This window comes from Adelges cooleyi, unplaced genomic scaffold (assembly GCF_023614345.1).
Source record: "Adelges cooleyi isolate 19-005CV unplaced genomic scaffold, UGA_ACOO_1.1 ACOO_flye_CR_arks_rails_tigmint_CR_PRNA_21, whole genome shotgun sequence".
In the NCBI taxonomy this organism is placed as follows: Eukaryota; Metazoa; Arthropoda; class Insecta; order Hemiptera; family Adelgidae; genus Adelges; species Adelges cooleyi.
Genome location: NW_026095871.1, coordinates 10,655,876 through 10,681,851, shown reverse-complemented (window position 1 = coordinate 10,681,851; position 25,976 = coordinate 10,655,876). Strand labels below are relative to the sequence as shown.

General features: G+C 27.4%; 4 protein-coding genes across 5 annotated transcripts; 3 read left to right on the top strand and 1 right to left on the bottom strand.

Annotated features, from left to right (window-relative positions):
• The first annotated feature begins 521 nt into the window (after positions 1 to 521).
• LOC126834991 (TBC1 domain family member 1) lies at positions 522 to 13,341 on the top strand. 2 transcript variants are annotated; one of them, XM_050567253.1, is made up of 21 exons: positions 522 to 1,275; positions 1,747 to 1,950; positions 6,716 to 6,850; positions 7,073 to 7,222; positions 7,315 to 7,442; positions 7,523 to 7,580; positions 7,687 to 7,827; positions 7,899 to 8,016; positions 8,094 to 8,210; positions 8,288 to 8,498; positions 8,554 to 8,728; positions 9,127 to 9,260; positions 9,785 to 9,927; positions 10,369 to 10,485; positions 10,556 to 10,708; positions 10,789 to 10,959; positions 11,386 to 11,537; positions 11,603 to 11,855; positions 11,928 to 12,097; positions 12,170 to 12,337; positions 12,581 to 13,341. In XM_050567253.1, the coding sequence occupies exons 1-21, from the start codon at positions 1,162 to 1,164 to the stop codon at positions 13,217 to 13,219; spliced, it is 3,651 nt and encodes a 1,216-aa protein (XP_050423210.1). In that variant the 5' UTR covers positions 522 to 1,161; the 3' UTR covers positions 13,220 to 13,341. The 2 variants fall into 2 exon arrangements, with proteins under 2 accessions (XP_050423210.1, XP_050423211.1); XM_050567254.1 differs by lacking the exons at positions 522 to 1,275; positions 1,747 to 1,950 and adding an exon at positions 4,768 to 4,980 and having other exon boundaries at positions 12,581 to 13,340.
• Positions 13,342 to 14,911: 1,570 nt separating this feature from the next.
• LOC126834288 (serine/threonine-protein kinase grp) lies at positions 14,912 to 19,914 on the top strand. The gene is made up of 10 exons (XM_050566093.1): positions 14,912 to 15,197; positions 15,392 to 15,465; positions 15,877 to 16,100; positions 16,164 to 16,228; positions 16,299 to 16,424; positions 16,510 to 16,642; positions 17,471 to 17,674; positions 18,641 to 18,855; positions 18,942 to 19,073; positions 19,514 to 19,914. The coding sequence occupies exons 2-10, from the start codon at positions 15,401 to 15,403 to the stop codon at positions 19,721 to 19,723; spliced, it is 1,374 nt and encodes a 457-aa protein (XP_050422050.1). The 5' UTR covers positions 14,912 to 15,197; positions 15,392 to 15,400; the 3' UTR covers positions 19,724 to 19,914.
• A 497-nt stretch (positions 19,915 to 20,411) lies between these two features.
• LOC126834467 (docking protein 1) lies at positions 20,412 to 22,324 on the bottom strand. Its single transcript, XM_050566404.1, has 3 exons — positions 21,995 to 22,324; positions 21,652 to 21,903; positions 20,412 to 21,168 (listed from the first exon to the last, which is right to left on the bottom strand). Exons 1-3 carry the CDS (start codon positions 22,037 to 22,039, stop codon positions 20,725 to 20,727), a joined length of 741 nt encoding a protein of 246 aa, XP_050422361.1. The 5' UTR covers positions 22,040 to 22,324; the 3' UTR covers positions 20,412 to 20,724.
• Positions 22,325 to 24,299: 1,975 nt separating this feature from the next.
• Positions 24,300 to 25,614, top strand: LOC126834410 (dolichyl-diphosphooligosaccharide--protein glycosyltransferase subunit 4). The gene is made up of 2 exons (XM_050566302.1): positions 24,300 to 24,425; positions 25,081 to 25,614. The coding sequence occupies exon 1, from the start codon at positions 24,300 to 24,302 to the stop codon at positions 24,405 to 24,407; it is 108 nt and encodes a 35-aa protein (XP_050422259.1). The 3' UTR covers positions 24,408 to 24,425; positions 25,081 to 25,614.
• The last annotated feature ends 362 nt before the right edge of the window (positions 25,615 to 25,976 follow it).

Here is a 25,976-nt window from a genome sequence, read left to right as displayed (position 1 = left end):
AAATGGGATTGACCAGAAAGATCCTCTCTCTCAATTTTAATATTCACTCTGAACATCATAAGTTTGAACTATTTAGATAAACATAACATTTTAGCAGTTCAAAAATATTTTTTTGGTCAAAATGAAATTAAAAAATGTAGACACTAGGCAAAATTTATGTTGGCGACGACAACCAAACCACCCCTGATGATGGCTCATGGCGTACATCTCAAGACTGCATGTCTGCATAATACTAATATGTATATTAGTATATTATATTGTAACACATAATCAGTGAACATTTTCTTTATAGTTTAAGCTATAAATTTTGTATGTGGACAATGTATTCCGAGTGAATTGGATTTAAACGGGTTGTGTTATTATTTCTAATCATAATTACCGTTTTATATTATAAATAGGAATGTAATGACTAAATAGGTATAACAATAAAACTAACGACTACAAATTGCAATAACCTTGAATATTCGTATATACAACTATCTCCTTCCCGTTACTGTACAGGTTCTTTTTGCAACGACCACACGAACACTATAGTATTGCAAAGTTGTAACTTGTAGGTGTTAACAAATAAACACTGTGCATCTTCATACTGTGCTTAAAATTAGTAAAAATCTTAAAGTGAAGTGTGAATGTAATTATTATAAATAATATTATGTGCCTACTAGTGTAGTATTGAATACTAATTATAAATACCGAGTGTTATGTTATATTTTCGGTCATAATACAATACAAACTCTTATCTTCTTATCACATCGGTTGCGGTTTTTAAAAATTAATTAATTGTTATTTGTCAAAAGTTTTAAGTAATGACCATCAGTGTTACGGGCAGTGGTCGTTGAAGGATTTGATTAATTTATTTTTTATCGATTTAACTAGAACTTATCTGTAATTGTAATTGTTTTCGATTACACTTGTTTCCTATTTTTTTGTGTACATCAGTTTTTTAATTATAATTACAATTCAAATATTTAAACATTTTTAGTGTTATATTATGCTCTATAATATTATGTTTCATTCAATATAACTTTTTTTTTATAACATAGAACTTTATGTTTCTTTAATTAGATAAATTAAACAAACAATTTTTTAAACAAAGCTCGATTATCAAATTAAATCAATAACTATTTTTACTAACTGTTTTTTAAGGAAAACAGTTTAACTATGAAACTATACCAAGTACAATATTTAAGTTCAAGCATAGTAAATAAACGTCTTACAAATCCAATGATTCCTTGGGTCATTGCTGAAATTAAGAAAAAGAAAAAACACAAAGAAGTAACTATTAATTATTGTATTCTATATATATAAGGTTGAACTACGAGCAATCTTCAACTATTGGAATAGCTTGATTTGTATAAAAATTAAAACATAACTTGCAAAAAATATAGAATATTTGTGTTGTGTATATTTGATCTTTCAGTATAAATTTCATTTATTATTTAATTTCATAAGAAGTCAAACTGGACGTGATTATATGATCAGAAAAAAAACCTGGATTCAAACTAGGGATCCCCTTCAATTACCGATTGATTGTTTCGACCACTGACCTACCTTTAGTTACAATATTACTTTTAAAACTAAAATAAAACCAGGGGGTCCCTGGTAATATCCAGGTCTCTGACTAAGACTTTTTGAATGTTTTTAAACTCGATTTTCGTCTAATGGCCAATTTGACATCTTTTAAATTTAAATATAGAATATTATAATCTATCTCATTTCATTTAATATTATTTCTTTGATTCAAAGGTCAAAATTGGAATAGAAGATTCTTCTCTTTGTGTCTATGAAAGTTGGGAAAATAAATGTAAACCACTGTTCCAGCATGAAATATGTTATATTACTCGATTAGCGTTTTTAAACAGTGACGTTGCCACATTTTTCTATGCTCTCAGAAATGTTGACGATTGTAATGTGGAATGTCATGTTTATACTACCACTCAACCTGATGAAGTAAGTACTGGAGATGGCAACCTTTATAATAAGTTTTAAAATTTTGGAATTAAACAAATCTAAAGGAACATATTATCCAAACACTCGTACATTGAAACCCATGTCCCAATCTGGACTAAAGCTTTTCAAGGTCCATATTTTTACAAATCGGCTTGATTTGTTGTTGCTAAGGGTTTGATATTTTTTATGTCACAAGCCATAACTGGTAAGTGCGGCCTCACAGTTCACCTATCAATGTAAACCTTATGACGATTCTTATCACTGTACCAGTTATGGGTTAAGAAATCTTAGAAATGTCTTAACATGTTTATTCTTATTTTTCTTGACACTAATTAAAAATCAATTTGTCACTTGAATTAATATGCATGTATGATTCATTCATAAAATTAAACAATGTATGAAAATAAAATATGTTAATTAACACTTTAAATTCTAGGTGTTAGCAAGAAGGATTTTGTTTTTTATTAATACAAACATGAATCTATATCAATAGCTAAATCCTGATAATGTTTTTTTTTTAACATGGATATGTTTATGGGCTGAGAGTTCTATCTGAAATTAGCATCATAGCCAAATGCCAGAAAGTGAAGAGTGTGATTGGAATGAAAGGGTAGGGGGAAGAGAAAAAGACTCCCTCGTCTTCTTTATCCAAAAGCATATCCATTTTTCCTTGTAGCAGAGAAAATGTAATTTTAGTATTATCATAGATAAAACATACATATCCATACTGTATACTTATTGATCTTCTAGTTTTGGATATATTTTGACCTATTCAAGAGTCTTATGAATTGGGTTGCTGTGTGTGTTTTATATAGCCAAGGATTACCTATGAATATATTTTAATCTATAGTATTATTTAATACTATTTGCCTTTTTTAATAGTTTCCAGAGTTTTATTAGCTTTATAATTTTTTTTTACTTAATAGCCGTTTATAAGTGATTAATTTCTACAATAAATGAAGAATACATATTTGTAAATAGTGTATTAGACAAATTTAAGTACTAGCGATTAAAAGATCACATTATACTTTAAAATAAGTCTCTTTTTAGTTTTCTATAAAAACTAAAATTTAATTAAATTTGTTAACATTGTTTTATTATTGAAATTCTAATAGATAAAATATATTCAATGTTGACTAACTTTTTGCTTCTTAAAACCATTAATTATTAAGTATTATACAGATGCAGGTTGTTGTAGATATTAGTATAATAATGTATAGTTTAAGTAAATATTTACTATTTAGTATAAAATATATTTTTTTAACAAAATACATACGTATTATATATTATATATATTTATCTAAAATTAAAATTTCATTGTATAAAAAAATAGAATATACATTAAATGTATTTTATAAGGTTTTCATTAAAGTTCGTACATTTTTTTAATCTTTGTTATGGTAGAGGTAAGGGGGATGTTACCCACTGGTTGAGTGTTTGAGTGTCCAACCGGTGAATAAAAACAGATTAGTTAATTTATATGAACAAAAATATGAGTGTAAAGACAAAAGTTTACGTCGACTAGGAGACGCATTAATTGAAGAAGATTAATTATTTGATAATTAATAATTATTAACTATATATTACTAAAGGTCATTTTTTCTTCCACGAAAATCCCACAATCGGCCATCAGGTCATTTCAACATGTTCTATTGATAGCAGTTGGTATTTGGTAAGTCCTGGGATCTAGATAGTTGACGAAATTTGAATTGCTATTTTTATGGAAGTGCCGTCCATGAGTTAAAATGACCTTTTGTCTTCAAAGAACCTTGCAGGAAGTATGGTTACACATCCATACTCCATTTACATTTCATTTTTTAGGTATATTTCCCAGTTATCCAGTTTGCGGAATCATATTTAAAAACACAAATACTCATTTAATAACGTGTTTGTATTCAACTGATTTAAAAATAAACAGTAAACACTATTAAAACCTCACTATATTTCACAAAAATTCGTTGAGATTTACAAACATTTTCAAACAAATATTAATGTTATTAATAAAAATGTTCTATCTGTGTACTTAAATAACAAGTAGCAGCCACATTGTTTATATTACGAAAAGATAACACGCTAAATCATTTAATTTAAGATAAAATCAAAATTGCAGCAATTCAATCGTTGTAGTCAGTACAGTATAAGCAAACGAAAAAACACTTAAATCATATTAACAGACTTAAAAAAAACATTTTTGTAGATTGTAAAACCAATATCTTATGCCCTTCTCAGCTTCGTATCAATATAAATTAGTGTAATTAGTAATAATAAATTAGCCCTAAACGGTGCACAATAATTTGGATCTGTTGCGTCTTTGTAATTGTAAATTGTATTTTCACTCGGCGGAGATTGCGTTCAAATATAAATTCAAACACTTATTATTATTATAATATTTTAACGAAAAATAATTTGTGTAAATAAATAAGTTAAGTGTACCGTTTTTAATATACTTTTTATACTGCCCGACCGGTGTTTTTTCTAAAGAATTGCAGCATTGGTCGACGTGACCTTCAATCATATTATTCAAAATTGTTATCCTCTAATAATACCAATTCATTCCATTTTATTATTTATATTTGCTCGGCCCGGTAGCTTATTTTTTATCAGAAAATAGTGGAACATTAATTATTTGTATGTATAGAGTTATAACCCTCGAGAGTCGACATAATATGTTTATTTTTATTAATAATTATATTTAAGATTATATGGTGTATTTAATTTTCTAAAGTAACCACTGCTCAGTATTGATAAATTGACGACCTCACAATGTTTTTGGAATGTTGTTAAAATATAATTTTTCTAATTTTATATTTATATTTGAATGCTATTTTTAATATTTCACACTGATCGGATCTGTTAGTCGGCGAATAACATTAGCTAGCTTGTTTTACGGGTTAATAAATAATATTAGACTATAACATTGAAAGTAGAAGTCACAAATCACAATTATGTTGGTTATTGTAGGGTATGAAATTAAAGTAAGATAAAATGAATAACGAAACCGTATAGATTGACCAAGGACAAGGTAAACTGGTGAGTAGTTTGAATAGATTATGCTATGTAATAAACAAACCGCTATGTGGTATGTATTGTGAGGCAAGGAAATTATAAATTTAATGTTTATTATATACAAAGCAATTTAACTCTGTTGGTATTCATTTTATGTGTTTTCGACTACAAGAACTAAGGAATAGTAGGAGTTAATTAAAATTTGTTGTTCTAGATGATTTTTATATAATTGTTTCTTAGTTATATTAGTTAAATATACCAAAAAAAATAATCGAGCCAAATTAATAGACTTACAAATAATTATATAGATGATTGTAAGCGAAAGGCTTAAAATTGTATATAAACGCTGATTTAATAATTATTAATTTCCATAGTCCATACATTTTATTATCCTTGAAAACCTTGAGCCTATATAGTTTTTATTACATTTTTCGGGATTTGACGACATTGTTAAGCGTTATTTTACATGGAATTTTATCGTGGTAATTTGTTATCTAAATGTTTGCTATTATTATTTAGAAGACATTATTGCATGTATTAATACAATTATAAGTGCGGTATTTTAAAACTATGATAATTCGCTTAACTCATTCTTTCATAGCTATACGAATATGCACGAAATATTAATTTTAATTCTATTTTTTGGAAGTGATTACAATACACCGCCCCCCTGTATTATTTTTTATGAAATAGTATTTGTACATTGTTGTAAAGTGTATGTGAAGATTATACTTGGTTGGTCTCCAACATTGTATTAAGATCGTATTTTTCTTCTTAACAAATTTAGAAAAACGCGTTATGTGAACCATGTAAATACAATGCATACAAAAATAATTTTAAAATAAAATAAAATTAATGTACTTAATGCGAAACACTCTTTAAGAACAATTTTTGAAGTAACACTTTAAAGTTCGGTTAACAGCAGCTGTGTAACCAATATTGACTTTTGGTACATGTTGTATAAAAACCAAAACGTTTCCCCGATACTGATTAAATCACATTGAGATTTATTATTGAGTATTGCCAAAAACTCTTTTCTCTGGAATTTTTAATGAATCAAGTTATGCCCATTGCGTAATCGGTATTCACAAAAAAAAAAACTTGCTTTGAACCTAAAAAAAAAAGCCGGAGAGTAAATAAATAATTTAAAATATACTATATAAACATTTGCTATGAAATTACTATTTTCTCCCTAGCGTCCTCCAGTAGTTATTAAGATAAACTTCAATTCAGAGGCACCTCTGAAGTCGTGAACATATTGGTGTATTAATAAGTTAAATTAAAATTATTACCTCGTTAGTGTTAAAGTAGTTACCTCGTCGAAAAACGTCATGCTCATTGTACAGGCTTCTTTACCTATTATAGCGGTACCATATGCATTGTATTAATGTTAAGTCTCAAATGTAATTATTGAAGTCGGGTTATTGTAATTATTTATTTATTGTTATTGTTATTTTTATTCTTATTTAATCAACACGACCAAAATTGCAAATGTTTAGAAAAAAAAATTGCTATTGTATTATTTAATACAAAACAAAAAACGTTATGTTCATTTTCACGGCATTTGTCAAATAGCTTTAAATTTTCAGAGTTGTTCTTTATGTATACACTATATTGACATTTTGGATACTTTCCAACTTTTTATATTTAGAACACCTAGAAATCTTTTTGTTTTCTTCGTTTATAATTATTACTTTATAGTCAACAGTTGTTATTCTAAATGACTTCAGATTAAAAAAAAAATTTTGTTTTATTTTAGATTATGGAATTATTCTCTACAATGAAAGAAAATTCGCATAAAAAATTACACAATATTGGTCGTTCACTAAGTAACGCTCAAACATTAACATCTTTATGTGCAGATATATCACCAAATTCATCTCATTTTTTTGAGGTAATTAACATCAGTTAATAATATTTTTAAATAAATAGCAATTATTCAAGAAGATAGCAACATTAAATACATTCTATATTTTCCATTTGTTTTTAATGTTCAAATCAAATATTGCTACAAGGGAATGATCAATTAATTTAATTTACATGTATTTAGTACAATAAGTTAGGTTTGCAAAACAGTGTTTCACAAATGGAATCTCTAATATTAATTTTATTTTAGGTGTTTTATGTTGGTAAAATAAGAGTTTCACAAAAAAAAGTTCCAAGTACTTTTATTGATGACGCCTTGGAAAAGTTTCGATTGCACGAGTTAGAAAAAAACAAAAAGTCGAATAGCAGCAATACATCTAGACGAGGATCACAAATTAATGTAATATTAAAAATTTAAAAAAATATTTATATTATGTTTATGTATTAACTATTTAAATTATTGAATTATCTACATTTTATTTTATTTTATAGCCGTCAGAACAAAATCCAGCTGGTTATTTATCAGATACAAGACGGGGATCAATGATAGTTCTATCCCCAGGAATTGAAAATCAAAGCTCTTCTTCTCTTGAAACTGATAAGGATTCTAAGGAGTCAGAGTAAATTATTTTATTAAGTATAACTACAAAGCTTTTTTAAAAATACTTAATTTAATAGTTAAAAATTATATTATTTACAGATTTTTAAGAACCCGATCTGGATCTGTAAACTATCCTATTAAAAAAGTAGAACAAAATGTAATTATTATTTATTAAATAAGACTTATGTAATATCAATTCTCTGTATGAATGCATATTTATTTGTCTTATTTGTTTTGTGTGTTTGTGTTTTCTATATTTTCAGGGTCAAAATACAAATGTTGGAGAAGACAGTAATAGAACAATGGTTTTTCAAATTGGTAAAAGTGATTTACGTTTAATAAGTCCAGATAGAAAACAAATACTTCTGCACAAACAATTAAAAGATGTTATAAACTGTGTACAGGTATACATTTTTTTAAACATATTAATGAAGTTGATTTTGTTCCAATAAAATTGAAATTATTGTTTTTTTAGGGTCATAGAAATAATTTACATTTTGGTTTCACGTGTCGGGACTCGTCATCAATGGAAACTTGTATTGGGTATATTTTCAAATGTGAATCGGAATCGGTAGCAAACGAATTAGTTACAGGTTTATTTGTTTTAACATTATCTTGCACATTATACAATTCTTCTTCTTCTGACATAATTGTTTACTCATTTTTTTAGCTATTAATCTGGCTCACCATAACACAAATGAATCATTTAAAAAAGAAAAACAAGTTATCGTGTCTTGCGAACATTGTCCAATGGTATGGTTTCATAGATTATGTTCAGACGTTGAAAGTAAACATATAAAAAAATATGAACGTATATATATATATATTTTTTTTAAACTTATTTATTAACTTATTATATTTAAGATCTCAATGAACACAAAGTTCAGTCGGTAATATTTAAGCATCTAGACATGTTACCGGAAGATGACCAAGATGTTGTCCTTACTAAATTACATGGATTGGAAACATTAAGTAAAATAAGTCTTAAAGAACAAAATGAATTACTTATGATGTTATTGAGGACACACTGTGAAAGCAAACAATCGAAACATGTTCATGATTCGGCTGAAAATAGGTAAATATAATAATAATTTACTAATAAATTAATTCATTAATTTATAACTTTTCAGACATGAGTTTTTAAATCAATATCTTGGTGGAAGTACAATATTTATGAAAGCAAAACGTTCACTAACTAGTTCATTTGATCAATTACTAAAAAGAAGAAATTCAAGAGATGATTTTGGTAGCATCATGGCAGCTACTAAAGATGGTGGTTTGCAAACTAATGTTTCATACGCAAAGGTAAATTTTGATTTTATAATTATTTTACTATTATGTTTTCCAAATAATATATGTTCAAAGAAGAACAAAAAATAATAAATTAAGGTTTTTTTGAACCACTCTAATATCTATAGTAGTGTTTTTTTTTTTAATTTGGTAATTAGATATTGACTTGTGATAAAACCATTGATTATAAATAATTTATAATCAATGATAAAACATTTCAATATCTGATAGCATAAGTAGTATACCGGGTGATTCATTTAACGCCTACACTACTTTACTCTTAAAATAATTGCAATTTTGTAACGTTTCTTTTTCGAAGCATTTTTATTTTTGTTAAAGTACATTATTAAACAAAAACTTTATTAAAATAGTTATTTATAAGAGTATCAATTATAACTAATATTTATTTTTAGGAGCTTTCTCCAAAGTCAGATTTAAATTCTCGTTTAGCAACTCAGAATTCAATATCCAAAACAATAGTCGAAAATCCAGAAGTTAATTTAGCCCAAACTAAATCACACAGCAGTCCAGCATCAATGATGAACATGTAAGCTTACACTTTTAAATATAAATATCATATACAATTTTACTTAGACATGCTTTATTTTAATTTTTAAAAATAAAAAAAACTGAAATTACTCTGCCCATTTCCGTTATTAGCCAAAAATATTTGATTTGAGTCTCTAATTTTATGATAAAAATGTCAGAATTTTAAAACTGCTCGAAATAGATTTTTTGTGAAAAATAACTAAAAAGAACATTTATTTTTGGGGTAAAAATGATTGAAAAAAATGTCAATAAAAAAAATGTCTTATATTAGACCAAAATAAGTTCAAAAAAAAAAATTCTAAAAATGTTGAGGAGGTCGGGTCAATGACTGCGTGGTTTGACTCAGAATGCCCCATATATATAACACGTTTTTGACCTTAAAACCCTAATAATTTAAACAGAAATTTGTAAAACCTTTTACAGTTATATTTTTAATAACAGATATTTAAATTTTTATCTATTAATGTATCTTTATATGTTTAAAATTTGTTTTATTACCTATAATTGAATAATGTAAAATAGGTTTTTAAAAGTTGGGCCATCGCCTAAGTCGTCTACTCATTCAACTTCAGACAATGATTCTGATGAACAAAATGATTCAAACCCTGGAAGTTGGCGACAAGCAATTTTCAAAAATGTTGTAACACCCAACAAACCTAAAAAAGGTGTGTATAATATTTATTTCCTATTGTACATAGTTGTAAGCCCCAACTACTAGTTATATTTATAATATATAAATATAAGTTAGTTTTTAAATGCAAAATATATTAAAGCTTTTATTTAACCTATTTCCGGCCAAGGATGTATTTATTTTGTGGTGCGCATACTCACAATTAGCCAGAAATGGGTTAAAGAAGTTTGCGGATGTATTTTACAAAATAAAATAATAATCTATGATTTTAACTTATTTTTATAATAATCATCACAAACTTGTAATAATCCCATTGTGGTTTTTCTATAAAATGTGTATTATTAGACAATAATATAACATGAATATTATAAAATTTTGGATTAGAAGAAATGTATATCTGCACTTAATATGACTGTTTATTTAAATTTAATTTGTTTAATTAAACTGACTTGTAATATTTGATTTTTTGTTAAAGGAGACCAACATTTTAAAAGAAAGTTAGAAAAAAACGATTTGAGAGCTTTATGGAAGAAAGCAATTAATCAACAAGTATTACTCATACGAATGGAAAAAGAGAATGCCAAATTAAAAGGTATTAAAATAAATAATTTATTTATTATAACTCAGATAATGTTAATGCTGCATGACATGAATAATAATAGAAAAACAAGAAGAAGCAACAGTTAAGCGGATAAAATTAGAATATGATGATATCGGTTCGTCTGCACGTGAATATTTAGGAGTCTGGGAGACAATAGTGAATAAAGAAAATAGGAAGTATGACTCAAAAATGTTGAAGCAAGCAATTAGACAAGGTAATAATATTCTAGAACTCTTAATATTTATTTTAAATTCATTATTAATTAATGATATATGTTTTTTTACATTTTCATAGGCGTTCCTAGAAGTAAACGAGGAGATGTCTGGATATTTTTTGCCGAATTGTATTGTAATACTACTGCACCTTCTGCTATTGATTTTGAAAAATTTCCAAATTTTAACGTGCCGTACGAGCAGTTATTGAAACAATTGACAAAGTATCAGCATGCTATTCTTATTGATTTAGGTAACCATATTTAAATAATTATCGGCTCTTTAAACTTTAAACATTATAAACAACGATCTAGTCATAAGGGCATACATTGTGTGTATCCACCTCTTACTTATCTAAGAAAATCAAAATAATGAAAATCTTGTACCCGCGGATAGTAGATACACATATAAGAGGTGGGTACACACAACGTATACTCTTACAACAACACCTCTGTTCATTCAAATTCTGGATGATTAAAAATTTGTTTAAAAGAATTTTATGCTGGGTTGCATAAAGAATTAATAAATATAATGACTTATTAAAATTTAATGGACCAATCACGGGGCACTAAATTATGTATAAGGAACCCTAAAACATCTGTTGGTTCATTATATGTTTATACAACTCGGCATTAATGTATTATACTGTTACCAAATATATAATTTTGTGTGTTTTTAGGAAGGACATTTCCAAATCATACTTATTTTATGTCACCGTTTGGACCAGGCCAGTTAGCTTTGTATAATTTGCTTAAAGCATATTCTTTATTAGATCCAGAGGTCGGCTATTGCCAAGGATTATGTTTTGTTGCCGGAGTTTTGCTGTTACATGTAAGTGAATTTAACCAATTTTTTTATGTTCGGTAATTTTAAGCAATATTTAAACTTTTTTTCAGATGTCTGAAGAACAAGCTTTCATGATGCTTAAACATTTAATGTTTAGACGTTCTCTAAGGAAACAGTATCTACCAGACATGGCTGCTCTACAAGTTCAGCTGTATCAATTATCACGTCTACTTCATGACCACCATCCTGACTTATATGAGCACTTTGACAATTGCGATATTAATCCAACCTTATATGCTGCCCCATGGTTTTTAACTATATTTGCATCTCAGTTTCCCCTCGGATTTGTTTCTCGTGTATTTGGTATGGCATTGAATGATTTGTTTTGTCACCGTTGGTTAATATTTTCAAATAAATAAATTTATTTTATTCTAGATATATTGTTTTTTGAAAACATAGATGTCATGTTTCGCATCATATTGTCACTTCTGACGTACCATAAAGAAAACCTCCTTGCGTGTGAAGGAATGGAACAAATAATGACCTATATTAAAAACGATTTACCAGTTGTAAATAAGGATATAATTGATAAAATTATTAAACAGGTATTATCTATTACATAAACTTTACAGTTATATATATTTAACTAATAATTTCCTATTCAATTTAATTGAAAGGTATTTACAATTGATATATCAAAACAACTAATGGAATATGGAGTTGAATATCATGTTTTACATGAAGAATTATCCACTCCGAGCCCAGAAATTAAGAAAATTAAACATTTAGAAGAAATGAACAAAGCTTTAATGCAACAAAATAAAATTTTACATGAACAGCTGGAGGTAATAAATCCTACCATTATTACGCAATTATAAATTGCTATTAGATCTCACTTAATTAATCCTTTCTTATGCATCATAACTATTTACATTACTCTCAGCTCAATGAACTATTTATATATATTTGTATTAATTAGTGTATTTGCTACAAATCATATTTTCTCCCAACGTTCTAAATCAACTTTATTCACAATATTTTAAGGTTTTAATTTTCCATGTATTCATCATACATTAATTTGTTTATAGATTTCAATAACAAATAATGGTCGTCTAGAAATGAATCGTTCAACTAATTTAACTGCAATTAATCGTTTAGAAAGTGAAGTAAAAAGTCTTGAACTTACTGTGGCTACTCTTGGTAGTTTTGTTTCTGATTTGGTGTATTCTAATTCAGACATAGAAGTACCAGCTGAAGTTCTAGGTTTAATATCACAAATAAATATGTGTCGAAATCGACAAAATGAAAACAAGCCAGGAAATTTGAATAAAATGCGTAAAAAATATGAATTTGATAATAAATCATTTCAAACCAGACCAAATTTTGAAAAATCTTCATCGGATTCAAAAAATATTATTAAAAATATTGTAATTGCACAAGATCCAACAGAGAAAAAAAAAAGTTTTTTAAAAGTTACAGAGAGTAGCTTTGATTTACTTAGTCCTCAAGGTAATGCAAATAATAATGGGATGCATCCTTTAGATTGTGGAGACGTCAGTGTATGTTATTCAGGAACTACTAAACTACGCACAATTAAACCCATTAGGAGTAACAGTGATAGTCATTTCATATTACCAAGTATTGTTACAGATGAAGTTGATAATTCTTTTAAAAAATGTGATACTAATGATAAGCAATTCAATAATTCTATTGATCATAATAACTAACGTTCCTTATTTGTGTGTTTATTTATTTATTATTTTATATGTATTTATGTAAATTAATTTGTGATAATTTGTATTTTAATTACCTAGATTTTTTTCATTTTACTCGCTATTGTTTTATGTTAGAATAGTTTGTATCTATGTAAATAATTAAAATTTAGTGATTATTTATTATTTATATGATTAATACATTTTAATGAAACAATAAATAACTGTCACATATTGAAGGTTTCTAAACAACAAAAACTGTTTTCTATTGTGTCTAATCAATATATTCACCCACTTAAACTACAATCTACATCTTCTTCTAATCCCTGCTTAGTTTCTACTAATTAATTTTTTCCCTTCTTTCAACATGTCCTGATCAATCAATATAGTTAATGATATAAGTCTCACACTTCTTTGTATGCGTATTCCTAATGATATCTTAGGACTTAAGTAGCCTTATCGAATTTCGAACTGGTGGCTATTATTAATAAAGTAGGAAAATTTTAATTTTTAACACCAGTTATTTCTGTAACAATTTCTTAACAATGCCAAAAAAGATTACCTAATTCTTTTATTTGCTAAATTCGAAAATGGACTAGGAATTATTTTTCTACAAGTCTAAATCACCACCAGTCATAAAATAACATTGTTTTGTGGTATTTTAGAGGGTTTGTAAAATGTATTTAAAATTGAGATTCTTTTAAATAGTTGTGAGGTATGGACATGGCGAAAAAAACTATAGAACATAAGACGTTGATCTTTAAAAGTAATATTTTAAGAAGAGACTTTGGACATTAAATTGACGTAAAAATAGGACAGTGGACTCCACTGAGTGGAAGATTAGGAAAAATATGGAGTTCAAGCTAAATACCAGAGACCAAACCAAACGTTATTCAATAAGTAAAGAAATAGCTACATAAATTGGATAAGCGACTTATGGTGGAAAGAAGGTAGGTTGATAATGTTGGTACCAAGTGGTGCTTGTAGTAGAACAGGCCATTAGGGCACACCTAAAAATAAACAGACACAAACAATTTAGAGGGAATTGACTGGCTTTGGATGGAGAGAGATGGAGCGAGCTTTGTCAGCGTGAATTTCAAGGCCGTATAGACTGGAATAAGATATTTATATCCTATATTTTTCTTTGCTGAATTCAGAACTGGTTTCAGTAAAACGTAGATTATACACCAATCAAAACTAATAATGATTGATTTTTTTGTAAGTACCTGACATTTTTGGCGATTTAAAAAAAACTACCAACTCAGTTTAAATATTATAATATAATAATAATATATTGAGTTAGTGAAAAAAACCCATTCAAATGCTGCTGCTGCGTGCCGGTGTTATTTTAATAAAAATCGAAAGGAACATACTACTTTTTTTCGTGTTTTATAATCGATAGTTTAGTGCTTCGATTTTACTAACCTAACCATGGCTTAAATATACTAGGTTATTGCAAATTCCCACTTTATTATATTATCAAATCACAAAATGACAGCGGAAGGGTACATCATTAGATTATTAATGAATATATAAATAGTCTATTAAATACCTTTATAAAATTATAATTTGATTGGCTGATCCTTGCGCTGCCATTTTATTCTTATCATCGAAAATTTCATTAGAGAGTTGGGGTAGAGATGCAATAACCTAGTATACTTATGCCATGAACCTAACCTAAAAATTTACTTTTGAAAAGTTATTGGGGTTAACGGAATTTGCATGCATACAAAAAGTAAAAACTTATGCACACTACCTACGTATCTTCTGTCTATGAAAATCTTGCCGTTCACCGTTGTCACATCACGTTCGGTTGATTTTAATTTTTAATTCATTAATATCGCTTTCAAATTGTATTTACTATTTAGCCATCAACCCATTGTATATTTTATGATATTTTTTATACTCTCATATTGTGTTTGATGTGAGTGATGAGTGTTGTGTTGTTGTTTTAAATTAAAATACTATTCTTGTCTAATTAAAAATATTCAAGGTAAATGTAATCTTATTTCCTATAAATTATTCTGTATTTTATATTAATGATATTTCTAAAGAAATAGGTATCTTACAACGTGACATTGATATTATTTTGTCACAAAATTGTATACCTTAAAACGAATTAAAATTAAATTGGATCCTTAACTAACTATTGTATGCTGTGAATTAATGTATGGGTATCTCTTTTAGGAAATATAAATGAATGCTGAATTTGTGGAAGGATGGACAATCGCACAAACCTTAGGCGAAGGAACATTTGGCGAGTATGTTATAAATTAAACTTTGATTTCATACAATAAGCAATCTTAAGAATTTGTTTAAGCTCTTTATTTACACATAAATTTTGTAAATTTAAGTTATAAAAATGATCAAGGTCAATTATAATTTCCGACTTTTTAGTTATTAAAATTTAAGTTTTAAAAATTTCCATATTTTCATTTCATAAAACATTTTCTTAAACAGTTTCTTCAAAACAAATTTATGTATTTTTTATAAACCTGATGTACTTGAAAATAATAATATTTTTTTTTGAAAAGGAAGTAAATAATTAATAAATTGCATAAATAATTAGTAATGCCTCATAAAATGTATAAATATAAAAATCCATTAATATAATTAATATATTATTTATTTTATATCATTATAAAACAATCTAAATATATGTATTTTTCTAGAGTGAAGCTTTTGGTAAATCAAAAAAATAATAGTACCGTAGCTATGAAGGTTATAGATTTAAAGAACTATCCCGATGCGTTGGAAATGGTAAAAAAGGAAGCAACCATACATTGTCGTTTAAAACATCCTAGTATAATAAAATATTTTGGTCAAAGACACTGCAAAGATAGTTATTACATATTTTTAGAATATGCTTCTGGAGGCGAGCTGTTCGATCGAATAGGTTTAACTTGAACGTTATAACTAAATTGTATTCTTACTAAAATCCATTGTTTTGTATTGTTAGAACCAGATATTGGAATGCCACAATCTGATGCTAGAAAGTTCTTTAAAGAATTAATTGCTGGAGTTGTAAGTTATGTACATTATATTTTATTATAATTTTTTTTATAAATATTAAAAATGAAATTTATGTCAATAGGAATATTTACATAATAATGGTATTGTGCACAGAGATTTAAAACCAGAAAATTTGCTATTAGATGAACATGGAAATCTAAAAATTAGTGATTTTGGGTTAGCAACAATGTTTTTGTGTAATGGAAAAGTAAGTAAAATTGATGATTTACTTCTAATTTATTATTATTAGAAAATATACTTAAATGTAAAAAATATTTGCTTTTAAATAATAGCGACGAAGACTAGAGAACAGTTGTGGTACTCGGCCATATTTAGCTCCAGAAGTTTTATCGCACTTGCCTTATCAAGCCGAACCTTCTGATATATGGTCATGTGGTATTATTCTTGTATCTATGCTTGCTGGAGGTAAATGTTTTTTTTTATAAAATAATATCAGATACTAAAAATATATTATAAATCTCTTTATTTGTGATATGTAAATAATATAGTATACATCACTGTTGATCTCTTTGGTACTCTAGCTGTAGGTACATTTTGACGAGACATCCTAAAGCTTCTGTACCAAAGTTATTGGCACATGATAACGCGACTAATGTATATTAGAATACATTATTACTATTAATGTTTATAATTCTGTTAATGTATGAAGTTGTTAGATATTTTATTAAATATTGACCTAATAATTTTAACACAAATTATTTATAAGGAAAAAGTCCCATATATTCTATATTTAGGTGTTGAACACTTAATTTTATATGAATTGTAAATTAGTTTAAGTATTGAATAATGAGTACAAAATAATCAACAAAAACCAGTGATCCACAATTAATTCCGGAACTAACACCTATTTGACTTCAAAATTCAAATATTTTGGAGCTATGACTAAGGAGCTAGAAACTCACTTTCCTTATTAAAGGGCATAGTTTGATTTCTGAGAAGATTGATTTTTCTCGTTGACGTCTGGTCTGGTTAACTAGGCTTGGCTTTGTTCAACCCCACAAATGTGTGAGGGCTAGCCAGGTTGCATGTAAGAATAAGGACTAATATATATACTGTTTTTAAAAATATGTATATTTCTTACGTATTTATTTAATTGTGAATAGTTTTGTAACTTAAGATTCTTTATAAATGTATGTTTTCCTTTTGTAATAATAGAATATATAATACTTTAGATAACATTAAATGCATCATTCAAGTATGTGAAGTACATTTTTATTTTTTGTGTAAATATAGAGTTACCGTGGGAGATGCCTTCCGATGACGAAATTGAATATAAACTATGGAAAACGACCGACTATGCTAATCATTCACCATGGTGTAAATTGGATACTTTAGCTTTATCGCTCGTAAGAAAAATATTGATACCAATGCCTTCACGACGATACGATATATCAAAAATATGCTCTCATCGTTGGTTGAAAAAGTCAAAATCATGTGGTATATGTTTCTATTTAATTTTTTTAAATTCTATAACAATGATACACTTGATCTGATACACGTCCAGGTACTAAGTGACTTCTGAGTGAATTTATTTTATATACATCAGTTGGCTCTAAGTACCTTAACTGTGTGGCAGGCTTAAATTCCTCTAACATGTTTAAAATTATATTTATTGTAGTACTAGATTGAAACATTGGTGTTACAATAGATTTCAACATTTTAATATAGTTTTATAATTATTCTTGTATATCTACTAAAACAATTGTATTTTTTTTAAATACACTTTTGTTACAAGAATAGTACTTAACATTTTAGCATTAGTTGCTTTTTTGATTTGAAAGCTAAACATTGTTTTATTTAACAATCTATCGGTGGTTTCGTAAGGTGAATAATGTCTCATCACAACTATAAACTTACATAGAAATGTCATTTGAAAAAGCTATTATTTCATGTTTTGTATAGCTGTGGTATATATGTTAGTCTTACTTAACATTGACTGCTGTCTTACATCAACAGATGACCTATTTTTTGTGACATATATAGAAACTATTTAACCCATGCGACTATGTATCAGTTTTTACCCATAATATTATTTTTCGATTTGAAAACTCATCATAAGACTTATGACTCTCAAGTTATGAAACTGATTTAAAAGATTCAAATCTAATACTTATACTTTACAATCACAATTGTTCATGTTTAGTTTTAAACGAAATTAGTTTTCCTAATTAATTTTGTTTGTTATAAAAAAAGTTATTTATATTATAAATTCATATCTAAATATGTATTAAAACAATTAAATTTGGTAAAAAATAAGGATGAAATAATGCAATAAAAACTGTTTACCCTATCGACCAATTGAAGGTTAATGCTAAAGATATATTTAATAACTTTAAAAACCAACAATTTCTTAAAAAAAATTGCCTATAAAATCAATGTATATATTTGTTTTTTGTTTTATAGATAATAAAGTGAGTGTGCCCGTTTGTACTGATCGAGATTTTGATGAAGCACGTCCATGTTATTCCCAACCTGCTTTGGCAGCAAATAATTATCCTACTGTGTCGATCCCACCAAACGAATCTGATATACATTCGTTTTCACAACCTACTCAGGTTGAAGATTTACTACTATCTACCCAGTTGTTAACATCACAGTCGGCTACAACATCAACAAACGTAAACCATATTATCTTATATTATTTTTTGTTACCTACTAAAATAATTTTAGTGTGCAACAATACATTTTTATTATTATCATTTAGAGTTCTATACAGAAATTAGTTAAGAGAATGACAAGATTTATCGTGACATTATCACCAGAGGATGCATTATCTAAATTGTCCCAATTTCTCGATGATTTAGGATATACATGGAAAATTAATACAGCTGGTTTGGTATGTAAATAATTATTAATATTTTAAAACTGGTTTATGGTAATGTTTTTATAAATTTATGTAATACGAAAATTCTTTTCGATAATAACAGCCGTGAGGATTGGAAACTCTTTATTTTAGGTCATAAATGTTTTTTTTCACTGTTCCGATCAATCTAAATGATATAGAATCTGTCAACAAATTTGAATGTAACTACTACTCTTTTTGAGAATTTTTTTTTAACTTCGGATTTAACAATTGTCAAAGTTTGATTCAAAACTAGTACAATATTAACGAAGAGTTGTACTTGACCAACAAGAATGTCATACCTAGTATAACATGCAGAAAAATTAAATAGATTCTTTATCACATCTTTATAGATTGATGGGTACAGGAAAACAAAAATGGATTTGTTTATTTCTAATCTTCATACACTATTTATACTTAATAATATTTTACAGGTAACTATTACTACCGCTGATCAGCGTTTAGTGTTTAAATCTAATGTAATTCCAATGAATAATCAGACATTAATGGACTTTCGACTTTCAAGAGGTTGTGGATTAGAGTTTAAAAGACATTTTGTTGTTATTAAAAAATCAATGGCAAAAATAATATCCAAAGGCCCATTGATGTGGCCGGTTGCAATAGTTACAAACACAGTACCATAATTATTTTTTTCTAAATAGAGACGATCACTGAAGAAGACTGATAAATTAATAAGTACAGTACTTATTAATAATAAAATTAAGTACTACATTTTATAATTATATATATACTTAGTTGTTACCGAACATTAGTATTATTTTGTTTTACAGAGATAAATTATAAATTATTAAATATAATTATTTTATGCAATTAACTTTCTATTTACAAGTATTGTTTAAGTAAAATTGCATCTAGAAGTTTCCCAATAATGTTAGAAAACTAATCAACATTAGTTATGATTTTTGATAAAATGTTGAAACACCATCAGGGAAGACTATGCATATATATTTAAAAGAACAAAAAGTATGATGTTTTCTGTTTGTTTATCAAGTATAATACAAATAAGTTAGCTATTATATTTTATAAATTTGGTTACAAATCTACAGCAATTACAATTTATATAGCATTATATTTGGTAAACAGATCCTAGTTGAGGTCAGTGTAAAATAACACTAACCTAATAGTAATTTATACTAAAGCAATAACAATTATCACATTTTTTTTTTTTTTTGGCATTTGGAAAATATCTTAAAATCTTATATTATTTTGTAAAAGCTGATAATTAAAACATAACAAATTTTTGATACATAATTTAGTAATTTCTGTTATACATTAAATGTATACTATTAACATAAAAAAAACTATAAATTAACATTAACAAAATCATTTAATTTCTTGATGGGAAGTAGGCTTTATATATAAAACAAAATAAAGCACAATTTTGTACTTTGAGCAATTATTTTTATCCACAGATAATTGATCTGGCCCAAAAAGTTAAAATAAAAATGCAAATTTTTAAAAAAAAAAAAAAGGTTAACAATAATGAAAATCTAATTATTTATACTTTCTCTAAAGCTAACAAAATAAATACATCAATTAGATAGTTGATATAATGGATGCGTTTTCATGTAGAGTAAAACAAACGTATAAGTATGTTTACAAGTAGCAAAAAGTAATTGTTTTACTAAGGATTACTCATGGTAGAATCGTGTCTTGTTTTCCTCATTCCAACATCCTCGCTATTTTTTAGCATTTTTTGACTTAAATGCTTGGTGAGATTGTGGTCGATAGCAGTATAGCCAGGTATTTCTGTTGGGGAAGTAGGCAGAGATTCAATTCTTTCTTTAGGAGAGCAAATTTCAACTTTTATGTAGATGGGTTTATTAGGTGACTCGAAAGGGTCGTTTAAAACATTGTCATATTCTTTGTTATGATCAATCAATGTATTCATATAAGTTATACAGACGGTGTCTGGATCTAACATGAGATCAGGAGGTTGATTGTTATTATTGGATTCTCCGTTTTCATCATATACTTTTTCAATAGTGTGCGTACTCGTATATGATTGTCCGGAATAAGTGCCCACTTCCGAAGACTTATCTTTTGCCTCAATACTGAATTTATCAGACTGAAAAAACATTATATTTATTGTAACATATTATTATGGTGATAAGTTTTGTTTCTAATACACCACAATTTAGATATCTTTAATAGCATTATATATCAATAATCCCTATAATGGGAGCCTTTTTTTATTCCCGTTATTTTAAATTAATCATTTTTTGTTTTCTAAACTACATTATATTTGTTCAAAAGTAAATTGTCTATTGAACAACTGAATTGTTAAATAATTATACAAACAACTTTAGACACAAAAGTATTGACATTTAAAATATTTTATAAACACCAAAAAAGTTAATCACCTTAAAGAAAAGTAGTTTAAATTACAGGTGAAGTTTTAATAAATATATATTTTTCTATTTAAAACTAAATTTCAAATTATTATTGTTACCCAATCAACTAAATGGTTCTTAAAAATAATGTTTTAATAAATAAATATATATATTATATAAGTATGTATTAACTATTATTAATTATTGAATATAATTACTTTTAATTTTTCCCTGACTGTATTGAATATATGTTTGGCATCTTTAGTTTTAAACGCAAACACTCCTTGGCCATGAGGAGCTAAGCGACCAGCTTCAAAAAAAAATGTAGAAGATTCAAAACCATACTTTCGAACCGTATGCAGTGGCCATATAATTTTTGATCCTCCGTTTTTATGCAATATTATATCGAAAGCCGTTATTTCCATTTTCCCATAATATTTGACATTGGCCTTTTCATCTACGTTGATGACCTAAGACATATATAAAAGATTTTGAATTACAACGATTGAGGCATCAGCCTATTTGTTGTACGTAAAACAATAATGAAACAAACGACCTTACTTTGAACACAGACGGTGGTCTTCTGCTACCGTAAACACCACCCATTGTGAATTTACATGGCTTCGGGAAGAAATATATTTTAACTATTATACATAATTACTATTGGGCGTGTATTGTAAGACGTGAGTATGTTTCTTTTGTAAGCGAAAATCTGTTGAAAGAAGAAGGAATAGAAGAAACCGCGAGAAACGTGAAGTCTTAAGTAGCGTTCTCCAACATATTTAATATTATAGATAAGTTATTTCTCATTAGGGTGCGTCTAGGGTTATCACTATTTACTATGTTCACAATTATTCAATCCATAGACCTTATACTAATAGACGGAGCATCCAAGTGGGCTGGGGCGGGTGGTGCGAGCATCGCTACCGTCGTATTTGTATATATTTACACCTATATAAATATAGATATATTGCCAAACAGGGAACTCAAATGCGCATGAGCACATGATCTTTTGACGTCACAAAGTCCCGTAGACAGCGCAGTCACGTCGGCTCCCTGGAACTACGTGCATGCTTCTCGTCTGCGCATTTTTGCAAATGTGAGCACACTCAGAACCGCCGTTCTACGATTGGCTCATTTGAATTCGCGCCTTTTCTCTTATCACACTTTATTTTAAATCATCGAGATAAAGAATATCTATCTAGATAAGAATATTTATCTCGACGTTTTAAATATAATATCGTATAATAATAATAGGTTGTATTGACAACACCAAAATACGGACTATAAAATATCCCATTCAAATTAAAATAAATACTTTTTGGGGGTATTTTTGTCGCGTGTAAAGGACAGTTTTTAAAAGGACAGTTGCATGGTCTTAACAAAATACTACATTTTTAGGCGGTTTATACGTTTGATTTCATTCCGTTTGAACTAGAATGGGTGCGATTTTGCCTTTTATAACCACGTTTGTGTATAACCGACGGCTAACCGGTTCTTTATAATCGTGGTATGATTCAAGTAATTCACAATTCTAGTAAAAATGCTACCTTTACTTGGTCATCCGTATAATATATGGTTCCAATTTTGTAAGTCCCAAATAATTTTCCTGTCGATATAACTGTTTTAACGCCAATTACGGTCACCTTTACTATTCTCTACGTTAATTATATTCTTACAAAAAGGCCATTATATTTTGTTGTGCACTACAAAATAAGTTAAGTTTTACAAAACTATTAAATCATCGTTATGCAAAACCATAGAATATATTATATGCTAATACTAGATAGCAGTCTTCGAACTGTCAGTGAAGCTGACGCCATATGCAATGTATGATTTCCACCCGTTAGAGGCAACGAGTCACGAGAAAATATAAATAAAACAAGTTGACAGCCGCTATGACGTGATTGCCATTGGATTTTTTCACACCTAAAGTTGGACTATAAAAATTCCCACTAAAATTAAAAGAAATACAACGCAAATATATAATTTGTGCCGTGTGCGTGAGAAAAATTATAAAAACAAAAATCGTCTTAACAAAATGTGACATTTTTATTTGTCGAGTGGCTCTGCGAGGTGTGCGCATGGAGTAGAAAATAATTTTTGTTTCTTCCATGGTCGGCAATCTTATCGAATTTGATAACGTCATTACACCGCGGCAGGTATATAGTACAGTACTGCATAACAATAATTATTAACAACAGTCAACAACTTTACAATTTGTTCAATAAAATTCAAGTTTCCTGCTGTTATTATTATTCTAATTTGTCAACGTTTTTCTGACTCGTGTTGAGAAAATCTACCATTAAATAAAAATACGAGTAAGTAATATATTTTTACTTACAGTTCACAGTACAGCAATTGTTTTTTTCATTTTTTTAACGAGAGAAACAATTTAACCATTAAACAAATTATTAACGTATCTATATTAATCTATATTTAAATATTAACTACATTACATAGATAGACTACGCCATAAACTTTTTTGGCAATGTACGCAAACCTTTATAAAACATGTATTTTTCACTGCGCCCTTTTTTTTACTATAGCGGTTGCCGTATTTCATATGTCCCTAGCCTATCTATTCATCTATTATTCAAATTTTAACTATAAATATAAAAAATAAAACAACTAGAAAAATGTGTTAATCACCTCTCAAAGTGTATTTACTATCATTAAGTTCATAACTGATTAAAGGTACAATTTTCATATTTTCTTACAAAATATGCTGTTTAACATGTGATATTTTAAATTCTGTTTCAATGTATAATAAAAACAACATTACACCTTAGTTTTACAAAAGTAACTAGTTTATTTATTGACTTCTTGATAGAATTTGTAATTTTTAAATGTATTTATTTTCAGGATGATTACAGACGTACAACTTGCTGTGTTTGCCAATGTTTTGGGTGTTGGCTTATTCTTACTCGTTGTTCTTTATCATTATGTCACGGCGAATTTTCCTTCAAAATAAACATCCGATTATAATTACGTAAGTAATAATTAACAATGCTAGAGAAATTTGAACATTTTTATTTAACATTTAATTTATAGTTACTCCAAGTTGTATGTTATGACTAGAGCTACCGATTATACGTGTAAATAAATACACATGTTACACGTCTAGTTCGAATTGACGTGTAGAAATTCGTGTAGTTTGTCAAGTTCGTGTAGTTATAAGGACACGTGTACCTGCAACTACACGTATTCTTACAACTGTAAGTTTTAATAAGCCCTCTAATTTTACGTGATACTATTCTTTAATTAATAGTTGTTACTAAGATAAAGTATTATAGCCATTGGGTCAAGTTAGTTGAATCTCAGGTCCTACACGTGTATTAAATACGCAAACTTCTACTCGTGAATTCCAACTACACAAACTTCTACACGTCAGTTCGAACTATACGAACCTTGTCCACGTGTATTTAAAATACACGTGTAGTATCGTCGGCTCTAATTATGACTAATATTTCTTCATGATGTTAAGAAATAAAATATAGTTAAAACTAAAAATATTTTTCAGAATGGTAATGTAATGGTAATAATTTATAATTATTATTTTGTATTTATGCTAAACAATAATAAACAGAATGTAATTCAATGCCATTAAATCAGCATATTATAATAAATAAAAAATGTTGTTTCAGAAAATGTATTGCAATATTAAAAACTGGATGGAGTGGCAGTATTTTGCATTCAGTTGCACAAACCGATACATTGGAATTCTACCAAATATCACATAACAGTTGTAATGAATTTGTCTACATTGAATCAAATTTATCTGCCGGGAAGACATAAATATTAGCTTACTTAAAATAATAATATGACTGCACTGATTTATATTTATATTTATAGTTACATTCCATATTAAAAAAAAACCCATTAAAATTACTCATACTAAGTTTGTTATGTGAATTTTGTTTGTAGCATTCACTATATTATTTTTATATTGAAGTATATGTCATAATTAATACTTTGAGTTATTTGTCATCTAATTTATACAATTCAATCACATTAATGTCAGCACACAATAAATTATAAAAGTGTCACTAATTTGTTGTACCATTTAGAATTCTTACCTGTATCTGGTATAGGCGTTTGGTTCATTGTTTTTGTCTTATTTAATACAAATTTGAATGTCATGTCTTTTTTAAATTATTAAATATTATTATTATTATAAATTCTACTTAATATAGGTGTACCCATTTTTAATTTGATATCAATCTGATTGTATTGGTCACCAAAACTCTCTTACGCAAATTTGTAAAATCTTAAACAAAATCTAGACTGTATTTTATTATCAAGATAAACGCAAACATCAGATAAAACGATTAAACACACATTTATTGTAAGTCAAATTATTTATACTAATAGTTTTTACTATCTAAAGTGGATAGATTCTAATTGAATAATACAATGTAGACCAATTATATTGTTCCAAAATGTTTTGTAATTCGTAATATTTAGCCGTACTGACCATATACCAAATTTCAAAGTTGTACACCAAAAATTTCCTTCAAAATCCATATTTCTGTAGTTTTTA